At 39.4% G+C, this 12,348-nt stretch overlaps 1 protein-coding gene across 1 annotated transcript in view; it reads left to right on the top strand.

The window, feature by feature from the left end:
• LOC129691959 (bifunctional heparan sulfate N-deacetylase/N-sulfotransferase 3) overlaps positions 1-6,621 on the top strand; it is a 132,918-nt gene extending 126,297 nt beyond the window's left edge. The window contains exons 12-13 of the mRNA XM_055628166.1: positions 4,198-4,300; positions 6,398-6,621. Coding sequence (XP_055484141.1) covers positions 4,198-4,300; positions 6,398-6,517 — 223 coding nt within the window. The 3' untranslated portion in view covers positions 6,518-6,621. The remainder of the gene's footprint in view (positions 1-4,197; positions 4,301-6,397) is intronic.
• The last annotated feature ends 5,727 nt before the right edge of the window (positions 6,622-12,348 follow it).

Raw genomic sequence — 12,348 nt, 5'->3', positions numbered from 1 at the left:
GCCATGCCTTTCTGTGCTGAACCATCTCCCTAACCTTATTTTACTTTTGGGAGTGCTTCATGCTCTTGCACCTATAAACCATCTGTCTACCTTTGTCATGGAGTCTTCCTTCCATCAGTCAATGGACAGGGCTGCTGTTTCCTTTTCCTTTTTCTGTTATGAACAAAGCTTCTTTGAACATTTATGCAAATTTTTTTGCATGAACGCATGTTTTATGCATAGATACCTTCAAGTAAATCATGTACTGGCATGTTGTCAGTATGGCAGTCTGGCTGTGGTGCTGTTTGCTCCACATCTTTAACATCACTTCCTTTGGGACTTTGAGTTCCAGCACTTACATTAATGAGTGATACTTCACTTTTTAATTTTAATTTGTGTTTTTTCTATGACTAATGAAGTTGAGTAAATCTCTGGTTACATCATTTTCAGTTTTTTACTCAGTTTTTAAAAGGTATATATACATTTTGAGAACTGTATACATGAGCACTACATCACTTCTGCCTCTCTCTCCTCCCCAAGCTCCTCCTATATTCTCCAAATTAATAACATATATGTGCCAAATCCATATAATACTGCATGTATATACACGTGTCCACTGGGATTCTATAGCCTATGTGGCAGCTTGTCCTGAGGAGAAACTCATTCTTCTTCTCTTAGTAGTCATTGACCAGCCATAGCTCTTCAAATGGGGATAGGACACTGTGATTTCCCCTGTCCACATTGGCGTGTCAATGGTACTGTCATATCAGGTCTTCAGACAACAATATCATTGAGAGTTAATGGTTAATTTTCACTGTCATGTCTAGGAGACACCATCAAGCAACAGGCATCCAGGTCTTCTTACTGTCTTTCTGCCCTGTCTTCCACGATGCTCTCTGAGCCTTAAGAGTTTATGGGTTGTGTTGCAGATGTAGCCACTGGCCTTGGGCACCGCATTTATTCTCTGAGTTTTGACAAGTGGTGGATTTCTGTAAGAGTCTCCATCCGGTGCGAAAAGAAGTTTCTTTGATGAAGGGTGAAAGTGCCACTTATTCATGAATATGAGGCTCATTAGAATGCAGCTAGAAATTACATTAATTTGGGCAAATGGCATTAGTGAGTTCTTTAGCCAAAGGTAAGTTGGCTGACTTTACATTACCAGATGTGACTTTCCTCCCACTGACAGGATCTTCTGTCCAGTGGGCAGCTATTGGTTATATCCAAGATACAAGTGCCATTACTGCATCATTATGGATATATTGGTGGGCCCATCATTGTCATGATTCACAGACTTTATAGCTGGGTAGGACAAGCATTTGTTCCTCTCCGTCAGTAGCTTGCATAGCACAGTGCACTACAATGAAAGCCAGTCCTCAGGGAGGAGGCTGCCAGGTCAGTTCCAGCTTAATGCCATCAAGTTCACAGTTTCTTCAACAATAGGGTCTTATCTTACTAGGAGCAATGACAGTGGCACAACCTGCTTTGAGAAAGTCTTGTGTTTCCACCAGCCAACAACTTAAGGGGATGCTTCTCATCGGAGGAACTAGTATTTTGTTAGATGCTGCTTGGCTTTGGGGGGAGTACCATCATCTCATGTGACATAACGTCATTAAAAATATGTATGTATATATATATACCATTATGTATGCACACATATGTAGTACTGTATTTTTCCTATGGTTTTTCTCGCACATATGAATGTTATTTATCCCTTCCTCTCCCACTATATTGCCTTTCCTCCCCATCCATTAAAGTCCCCTCCATTTTTCCATTAGCCCTTTATCTTTTATATTCTGAATAGTTACATTTCAAATACACATTTTACAAATATATACTGTAGTCTCCAGTTTTCTATTTCTTTTCTGAAGTATCATTTTATAATCTATATTAAAAAGTAACCTAAGGGTAGGAAGATGTTTTATGTAGGGTGGGGATGTGAGTTATTTGATAGAGTGCTTGCTTAGCATGCACTGAGCCATGGGTTTGATCCTCAGTATAGCATAAACCAGGGACTTGGAAGTGCACACCTTCAATCCAAGAACTACAGTGAAAGCAGGATGAGGGGGGCTGGAGAGATGGCTCAGTGGTTAAGAGCACTGCCTGTTCTTCCCGAGGTCCTGAGTTCAGTTTCCAGCAACCACATGGTGACTCACAACCATCTATACTGGCATTTGATGCCCTCTTCTGGCATGGAGGTAAACATGCAGATAGAGCACTCAAATAAATAAATCTTTAAAAAAAATAATTAAAAGCAGGATGACCAGGAGTTCAAGGTCCTCCTTGGATAACTAGTAAGTTTGAGCCCAATTTGTGATACAGAAGACCCTTTCTCAAAAAGAAATGATTTAAAATTTTCTCAGCCCTTGATTTATAAAAATATAAATAAAATTTTAAAAAAACACTAAATAAAAAAAAGAAAAATTTAAAATATTTTCTATATTCTCCCAGGATGTTTACAGTTTTAACTTAAAGGTTTAGGTCAATGATCTATTTCATGTTAAATTTTCCATCAGTGCGATGTAACAGTAGGTGTTATTTATTTTCTGTGTAAATATTCATTTTTTTCTAGTGAAGTTTGCTTTAGCTCCCTGATTGAATTGGCTTCTTCCTATTTGTTAAAAGTCAGTGGTCTTAGAGGTGGAGGTATCTTTATCTATCCATTATTTGGTCCTATTGGTCCATCACTGTGATTCTGAGCAGCATTGATTAATCAGCAGTCAGGAGTTTTTTTCAAATTTTTTAAACTATTTTAGTTTTATCTAGGTACTTTATATTTTCATATGTATTTCAAAGTCAATTTCCACTTCTACAAAAAAAATAGCAGGGTCTAGTCAAGTTTTAATTGGAATTTTATGAATTCGCATATAACCTTGGAGTCAGCTTGTTCAGTACTTAATCTTCTCTGCATATACAGCATTTGGTTAGGCCTTCTCTGCTTTTGACTTTTTCAGTGGTGATCTTACACATGTTTTTTGTTAATTTAATTCTTAGGTACCTCAACATGATTATTTAAATGATTTTAAGTTTTATTATAATTTAAACATAATTTTCATTTGAATTTCCAAAATTGTTGATAGGCTGATATTAAGCAAATGCTTGAAAGTAGAATTCTTTGTAATGTAAACTGAACACCAAAGAAAATGTAACTCTAAGTAATTCTTCCTAGAGTAGAAGAAACTATGGCAGTGAAATCACTGGGTAACAAGAATGAAGGAATAACCATTGCTGTTACTTCCACTGGACAGTTTCATCTGCGCATGGGAACCACGGCTTTGCCTTAACAAATAACAGCAATAGGCCCATGTGAAACCCTGGGTCTAGAATGTAGAGTCAGGAAGCCTAGATCTGAACTCAGCAAAATACTGAGAAAACATGTAGTCCACAAAAATGAGGCTTGACACACATTTTTTTTTATTTCATTGTTACATATCCTTTTTTCTCACATGTGTGGGGGGGTGGTGAAGGCACACACACTTGTGTGTGATTTTTGAAACAGGCTCTGACTGTGTAGCTCTGGCTGTCCTGGAATTCACATTGTAGACCAGGCTAGCTTTGAACTCATAGAGATTGTCCTGGCTCTGCTTCCCGAGTACTGGGATTAAAGGCATGGACCACCTCACATCCAACCCCATTATCTATCTTATATTTAGTGAGTATTCAAAAAACAAAACACTGTGCTATTACTTCTTAAAAGAGCTATAACAAAGGCCCAAATGAGAAAAAAAAATGAACAAAACAGTGGTGTAGGTAAAAATGTAAATTTAGCATATTACTATCATTTCTTCTGTAATTATGGCAAAAAAAAAAGTCAATTTATAAGCATTTTCACTTACGTGCTAACCTCATACCAAAATTTAACAAGCTCACTAAAGAGAATGTTAGCCAGAGAATTCAAATTGTATCCCTCTGAAGTACAAAAGACTTGGTTGCCTTGCAGAGGGTGAAGATGGGCCCTTATTGCTGAGAAACAAGTTTCTATTAATAGGAAAGCTTCTGGAAATCATTCTATTAAGAACCTGGCAACCTCACAAATATGACAGATGGGCTGAAAATTAGGAAGTGTGTGCCAGAAGACTTTATGTAAGAGGCTGAAAGATATTTAAAAAAAAAAAAAAAACTCCCATTTCCCTGGTTATGGACTGATAGCTGGTCTTTGTAGCTCATAAACTGCTTGAAAACAACTTTTTTATTAATTTGGTCAATTGCTTCTATTTTTAGATTTGATTCTCATAAAGGCTTTTGGTGTCAGCTATTGGAAGAAGGAAAAACTAAATGCCTTGGAAAGAGTAAAGGAAGAAAGTATCCACCGATGGATTCTGATGTAAGTATGTAACCTGAAAATATAAAATGCAGAAATGATAAATAAGAATAATTTCACATAGTTTCTTAGAAAAGTGATTAAGAACAGCTCTCAGCCCTTATATAAACTAAAAGATAGTGGGCCCCTCCTGTTTTCACGTCCACTCTGTGTTACAGAATTACTCCTTCCCAAGAGCAGAAAGGCATCCTGTGGAGAGAGGGACTTTTATCTGTGGCTACACATGAACAAAGCAACCCCCCACCTAACAAGCATGACTTATCCTGCTGGAGAAGGGAGGGGGAAGGAGGGGGGGTGGAAACAGGGTTGAATTACTAAATTTCACTGTGTAAATATATGAAAGCTGTCAAACAATTAAAAGTGGGAAATAATAAAATACAAAATGCACTATTTCAGAGAAGAAAATGGTATTAAAATAACACAAATTACAAAAAAAAAAAAAGAAGAAGAAGGAAATTAGTGGTGGGAGAGAGGGCTAAACAGCCAAAGGCTCCTACCACTATGACACATACAGTGGAAAGGGAGAACCAATGGCTGTGAGCTTTTCTCTGATGTCTTCCCTTGCACCATGGCATGTGCACGCACACACCCATACAAACACATATACCACATACACACCACACACACACACACACACTAAAATACATAAAATGCAATAAGATAACATTTTAGTCAAAATGGAAAGTAGTATTTGTGTTTCAATAGATCTAGGTTGGTTGTTTTGATTTTTTTGTTTACATAATTAATATGTCTTGTTAGAATGAAAGAAAATTGAGTTTGTGATTATAAATCTGAAAAACAGGTAACAGTGACCTACAGAAGAAGAATGATAGCTGCACAGAAATTGCAATACTAAAAATGTCAGCAAACCAAGATAGGAAATATATCAACCAGAAACTGGAAAAATATTTTCTGTTTTCAATGCCAAATGGTTCCGTGGACCATGGTTATAATGTTAACTGCTAATATAATATATTAAGCTTTGAGCTGTTAATATGCTACGGGACAAGAGAATTAACACGTCTCTCAGTAGTCACCCAGCACAGAGTGTAGGCTTTGAGAAAATGGACACATGCCTAAAACAACGACATGGGCAGTGCCTAAGGCTAACCTTTTCATGATTCGTGTGCCCTGTATCTTTCCTTTGTGCTTAATTTGCATATACTAATATTTATTCATTTCATATTTAATATATACTTCAACTATTATATATACTATGTAAGTTGATTGTTTTTTTTTAGAGCTCAGAAAATTAAATATTTGGGACTTTTTTTTCTCACAGTATTTAATAAATTATGTTAACTGACATTCCTGAGGTGAAATTTCTCAGTAATCTGCATTTATTTGACAAATTTTTATCCTTCAAAGTTTAGAGGAACATTCATTATGCTGATCTGATAGACAGAACCTCAGTCAGGTGACAATCAAAGTCTGTACAGAAGGCACAGGGAAGAAAGGGACCTATTGTTTTCATAAAGAAATTACACTGTAAGATTCTAATTGTGTTTGTGTGACTATCAAAATAAACCATCAGATCACTGTAAAAACAGAGTACACTACAAGATGTTGAAAGATAATTTGTCCATCGTTTCAATAAAAATATAAACTTAATTTTTACATCAAAGCTACTTCTACATGTAGTTATTAAAAGACACTAAGCTATATCTTAGTGTTTATTTCACTCTAACGTAGACAAACTGAGCTAATGTATAAAGTAGATGCTAGGCTAGATAAACAAGAGAAACTCAGCTTTTCAGGATACTGAGGGTAGATGTCAATAAGGTTACTCTGTATATACATACTGAGTTTTCTTAAAGGAATAATGTGTCTAACTCTGTGCAAATAGTGTGCAAACAGGAGACTCCACTCTGCGGTGGAAACACAAGCTTGTCGCCCGCTTGGGGTTGCAAGCTTCGACACTGCAGTGTTTGCCTCTGCTACTGCAGATTGCAGACAGAAAGGCAGACCCACGCAGTTCACGCCCTGCATGCAAATCCTGACCCGAATCTAGCGCACGAGGTACTCACTTCAGCAGAGTCAACGTGCAGGAAATGGATTTTAGGAAAATAAAATGTGCGTTTCTCCCTCCTTCTCACTCAGAGCAGAGCGTTTCTGTCCAGCTACTACCGCGACCACAACGTGGAGCTCTCGAAGCTGCTGCACAGGCTCGGGCAGCCTCTGCCCTCGTGGCTGAGACAGGAGCTGCAGAAGGTGAGGTAGCACGGAGGAAACAGGAACCCATCCCGGGTACTGGCACACACTCCTCCTCCAGAGCTCAGAGAAGCAACCAAAAAGCTGTCAAACACATACCTCTTCATCAAGAAAAACAAGCAAAGCTCTCCATGTGCTGGCATGTGGATGATTGGGGGGGGGGGGGGGGGGGACATAAAAAGTATCTTTAAGAAACATCTGGGCCTATGGCCTTCCTCTTAACCCGTATCTGATGAGTGAGAGTAGACTACTCTGTACTCATGTGGAAGTCAACAGCAACCAACGTAAATTTAAAAACAAAGAACAGAAACACTGACAAAGACCTGTTCCATTTCATAGTAATATTTACAGTTTTGTATATCAACTAAAGTTGTATTTCTGTAGATTTCTGGACCACTGTTTGACTGTAAAATGTTTTCTTACTTGATTCTGTGGAGTATCCCATAAGATGATAAACATCACCGTGTAAAATTCCAAAAAGTGTGAAAAATGCTGCCAGCATAGGCCATGATTGTGTGTGAGAACAGAGACTGGGAAGTAATGTATGGGCTTTGTCTCCATCAAAGAAAAGCAAGGGAGGTGATTCTCCTTGCGCATTGTCCAGTGTGCTCACGTAGCTCTGTACTGGAAACAGAAACACATTTGTGCATCAAAATGGTGAGTGATACTGGAAGAGTACTGACTAAACCCTCTAACAGAGAGATATGGTGAACATCACTGAGAATGCTTTGCTTCCTGCTCTAAGCTTCCGGCTTATTCCAGCCACCCCCAGTTGTACGGAAATGCATGCGGAGTCTGCAGGAAATGTTCTCTCTGAGACCCCGTGACCTTTAAATGTGCAGACCAGCTACTGAACAAACTCTGCTAACTGAAAACTAACGACAGTTCCTTGCGGTGCTTTAAGGACTCAGATTTAAATTACGGGAAAACAGCCGTTTTTCCAGGTAATCCCAAAGGAAGTTGTATAATGTACAGACTTATGTGAAAATGGACTGCTATAAAAAATTTTAATCTAACATTTTAAACAATCATTGTGCTACAGGGTGGAGACAACTGAGCAAACAGGTAAAGTCCCATGATTGAGAATATCTTATGTATCTTCCACATCTTTCCCCAATGACAGAGCATAGTCAAATATATGGACTATCTACAAAAACAGGCACAGTAAGTACAAAGATGGACATGGCTCATGAAATATATTTAATTTAAATTAGACATATAATGAGTCAAGGATTCAAAACAGTACAGGAGATCGTACTTTCCTGTGTTAATATATAATTATGTCTTGTAATTGACACATGTAAATATAAGTAAATAAATACATTCCCTGCTGTGACTACACAAGCCCTTAGAGAGTATTCTGCGAGGTATGTTTGGAAAAACGATATGCAAGGAAGTCAACAGCCTAAAAATTTTTGACTGCATTACAGTTCATAATGCTGCACTTTTATGGTTATTTTCCAGCTAAAAACCAAGAATGAGATGCTTTCACTCACCACTTATTTCTGTATACACAATTATCGACTCATCCATTTAAAGTTTTTCTATGTTTCATGTACTAAAAGAATACAGTGGTTTTTGGTTTTTGTTTTTTGTTTGTTTGTTTGTTTGTTTGTTTTTAAGCAGTAATCAGAAAAACAACCAAATTTTAAGAACCCTGACTGGGAAGCAAAATCAAAATACAACGAAGTCAGTCTTCCCTCTTACTGCTGCCACTTTGGAAGCATCGCCTGCCAAACCCAGCAGGACGATCACCCCTCATTTCTGCGTCCATTAGTTTAAGAAAATTGGCTCAAGGGGGTCATGAGACCCAGAGGCTTCAGCTGTCGCAGTCTCACTGGTGACAGCATGTCAGCTCATGGAGCGGGTGAGGAAATAAGCTGACATATGTCTCCACTTTTGATCCTCCAGATAAATTGGCTACTGACATCCTTTACTGTGGGTAGACAGTGACTGTGAAATAAATGGCAAAAATAGCACTTATAATGAATCAGAAAAGAGAGAGAGGAGAAGCAGGGGGAGGGGATACCGAGACCTGCTCACTCACAAGGATGTGTTGGAAGCAGTGTAGAACGGCAACCCTGTGAAAGGGTTTTGACCGCTAGGCATGTCAAAGAGACAGCTCCAAATACTAAAGGACACCCACGTGCTTCCCGCTATGAACACCAGCTGGCTATTATGCTACCCTGAAAGCAACAGAAATCCACGAGAAAAGAACAAGGGAGAGAACATGATTTCAAACTAGCTTTGTATAGAATTCCCTTTTTCATTACTTATAATATGGGGCTTCCTCAGGAAGAAATGAAATGGTTATTTCAATGTTTATAGCTATAATATTCTTGTCATTCACATTGAATGAAAATTACTGGGAACATTTTTTTTTCCCCTCTGGGTTTTTTTTTTTAAAGGAAAAAAAACCCTCTATATAATTCTAAAAGTGGCATGATACCTCATAATGTATAACAATAAACTCTGATAAGAAAATGAAGATGTTGGGCCTTGTGATTTTAGTTAAATGAGTGTGTGTTTTGCTGGGGGTGGGGGTGGACATGGGACCAGGTCAAGAGTTCCAAGGCACACTATTATGATTTAAAATGGAGATACCTCTGAAAAGCTTAGTAGGCAATAGGAATTTTTGTTCTGGTTTTGCCTGCTGTGGTTTTATTTGTCTTCTAATAGAACAAAGCTGCAGCTTCCAAGACACTCCTGGGCCCTTTGCTCTCTGTAGAATTCAAGAGGTGTGACCTACTTTGTTTCACAAAGATCTAGAAAATAATCTCTGCAAAAGAACATAAAATGAGGAGAAGAGTTAGACATGTCTCCTCATTCTCCACAAATTTTCTCTGCATGGGTCTCTTTCTCTTCAAGACACTAGATTTTCTCATATCACACCTGCCCACCCCTGAGTTGTTATTACCGGGAATACAGTTGATTCGGGCTCTTCTTTCCAAATGTGTAATCCTAGGTTATGTCTACCCCAGGACCAGTCAGTGATGGGTAATGAACTCACCTATCAGCATTCGTGGTTTAAAATATCAACACTGGTGTGCTAGAGGAAGATCAGCCCTTGGAAGCACATATTTAAGCAATGACTCAATAATGAAGGGGCACTTAAACCAGTGACATCAATATTTTTTTTTAAGCTCAAATTACACTCTGTATCTGACTTCTCTTCTGTCAATAGCGGCAACACGATAGTCCCCCACCCCCATCCCATGTGTGTGTGTGTGTGTGTGTGTGTGTGTGTGTCCTCTGGAGAATCCTAACAGATATAGTAATGAAAGACTTGATTAGAAGATGGCGAGAGAACCCTCCTCCATTGCTGGTGAGAGTGTAAACTTATATAACCACTTTGGAAATCAATCTGGCACTTTCTCAGACAATCAGGAATAGTGCTACCTCAAGATCCAGCCATACCACTCCTGGGCATATATCCAAAAGATGCTCAACCACACAACAAGGACATTTGTTCAACTATGTTCATAGCAGCTCTATTCATAATAGCCAGAAGCTGGAAATAACCTACATGTCCCTCAACTGAGGAGTGGATACAGAAATTGTGGTACATTTACACAATGGAATACTACTCAGCAATTAAAAACAAGGAAAGTATGAAATTTGTAGGCAAATGGATGGAAGTAAAAAAGATCATCCTAAGTGAGGTAACCCAGAAGCGAAAAGACACACATGGTACATACTCACTTATAAGTGGATATTAACCATATAATATAGGATACTCATACTAAAATCTGTAGTCCTAAAAAAGTTAAACAACAAAGAAGACCCTAGGGAAGATGCTTAGTCCTCATTCAGAAGGGCAAACAGGATGGACATCAGAAGTAGGAGAAGACAGGGAACAGGACAGGAGCCTACCACAGAGGGCCTCTGGAAGACTCTACCCATCACATTATCAAAGCAGATGCTGAAGCTAATAGCCAAACTTTGGGCAGAGTGCAGGGAATCTTATGGAAGAAATGGGAGATAGGCCTGGAGGGGACAGAAGCTCCACAAGAAGACGAACAGAGACAAAAAAAAATCTGGGCCCAGAGAGGACTACAGAGACTGATGGAATCAGCCAAGGATCATGCATGGAGAGGAGCTAGACCCCTTGCTCAGTTGTAGCCCATGGGCAACTCAGTCTCCATAGGGGGTTGCCTAATAAGGGGAGCAGGGGCAGTCTCTGTAGTGAATTTGGTTGCCTGCTCTTTGATCACATCCCCCTGGCAAGGTGGCCTTACTAGGCCACAGAGAAAGATGATTCAGACAGTCCTGATGAGACCTAATAGGCTAGTGTCAGCTAGCTGATAGGGGAGGAGGACTTCCCCTATCAGTGGACTAGGGGAGGGCAGGGGCATAGGGGTGAGGAGGGAAGGAGGGTGGGACCGGTAGAAGATGAGGAAGGCCTCCCTGATCACTGTCTTGCTTCTGCAGGGGAGTCCTGAGTGGTAAAGTGTACCAGATACTGAGAACTGCAGAGAAAGGCCTCCCCGACACACACAGAAATAATAGTTAACCAATTGACCACACTTTCCTTTGTCATTACCGCCAAAGGGCAAGTTCATGGTTTGTCTAAAGTAAGTGAAATCATCGGACATCAAAGCTAAGTCAGAAATAATTTCTTGAGACTTGTCAATCACTAGGTATGCATTTCCCCTACAAAGATTCCTGTTTGAGTTAGCTACGTGATGATTTGGAGGTGGGGTGGAGTCAGGAAGAACCTGGGAGTTTCTGTTGGTTAATCCCTAAGAGTTAAGAACACAAAGAGCGTCAACTGAAACCAGCACCAGCTACATGTCGACAACTTAGTTAGGAAGATCTCCTGGAGAAGAATTATAAATAATGTTAAAAAATGAAAAAGATATTACCTTGCCATCTTCTTTTTTAAAATTATCATCATCATCATCATCATTATTATTATTATTATTATTATTATTATTATTATTATTTACAATTTATTCCCTTTGTATTCTGGCTATAGCCCTCTTCCTCATCTTCTTCCGGTCCCTTCCTTTATCACCCCAGTCAGGTTTCCAGGTTCAAGGCATGCAGGATGTGTCACATATACATATAATTAATAAATAAACCTTTATTTTTTAAAAAAAATAGTTCACTGTCCTGAAGAAGAAGAAGAACTGGCTTGACAAACAGCAACAGCATCAAATGGCCCCAGGTAATGATGGCTCTGCAGAGGACCAAGGATGCCCAGGACTCCCATCATCTTACAACTCCAATCATTATTTTTCCCATAGGATGTCTGGGTACAGCCAACAGTGGAAACACACCCTTAGCTATCTGGTTGACCCTGGAGCTCTAAAGTCAGCTTTAATGACAATGATGAAGGCCTCTCAAGAGCTGTGCCTGCTCCAGGAGATCAGGAAATCCCCTAGGGGCTGGCTTTCCAGCAGCCACTGGCAATGCCCACCTGACTCAGCTTAGGTTTGCACTGAATGTGTAATCACTAGGGAGAGATCTGCTCTGCACTATTCTTCCCTGAGAAAGCATATGCAGGTAAAAGTGCCACCTGAACAGACCCTTCAATTCCAGCTATGAGCCCTGAAAGCACCAAACTGTCAACTTGCCAGGGGACTCAAGGGAAACCTGAAACACTGTACCTGTGAAAGTCATTTAAAACAAAGTGCACCAACTTTCCCTGAAGCAAAGCAATACTTTTGGAGGGTGGAGGCACTTGAGCAAATCCAAACCATGCTCCACACATTTCTAAAAAAGCAATTTGATTCAGCCATGCCTCTCTGCTTAAGATGTTCCTGTTCTCTGGTGGGTTGGTTGGTTGGTTTGTTTGTTTGTCTCAGATCTAAGGAATGTCACCTTGATCAATACCT

The sequence above is a fragment of the Psammomys obesus genome, unplaced genomic scaffold, assembly GCF_907164565.1.
Source record: "Psammomys obesus unplaced genomic scaffold, mPsaObe1.curated_primary_1811, whole genome shotgun sequence".
Classification (NCBI taxonomy): domain Eukaryota; kingdom Metazoa; phylum Chordata; class Mammalia; order Rodentia; family Muridae; genus Psammomys; species Psammomys obesus.
The sequence above is the reverse complement of the archived record's forward strand: the minus strand, read 5'-3'. Positions and strand labels throughout refer to the sequence as shown.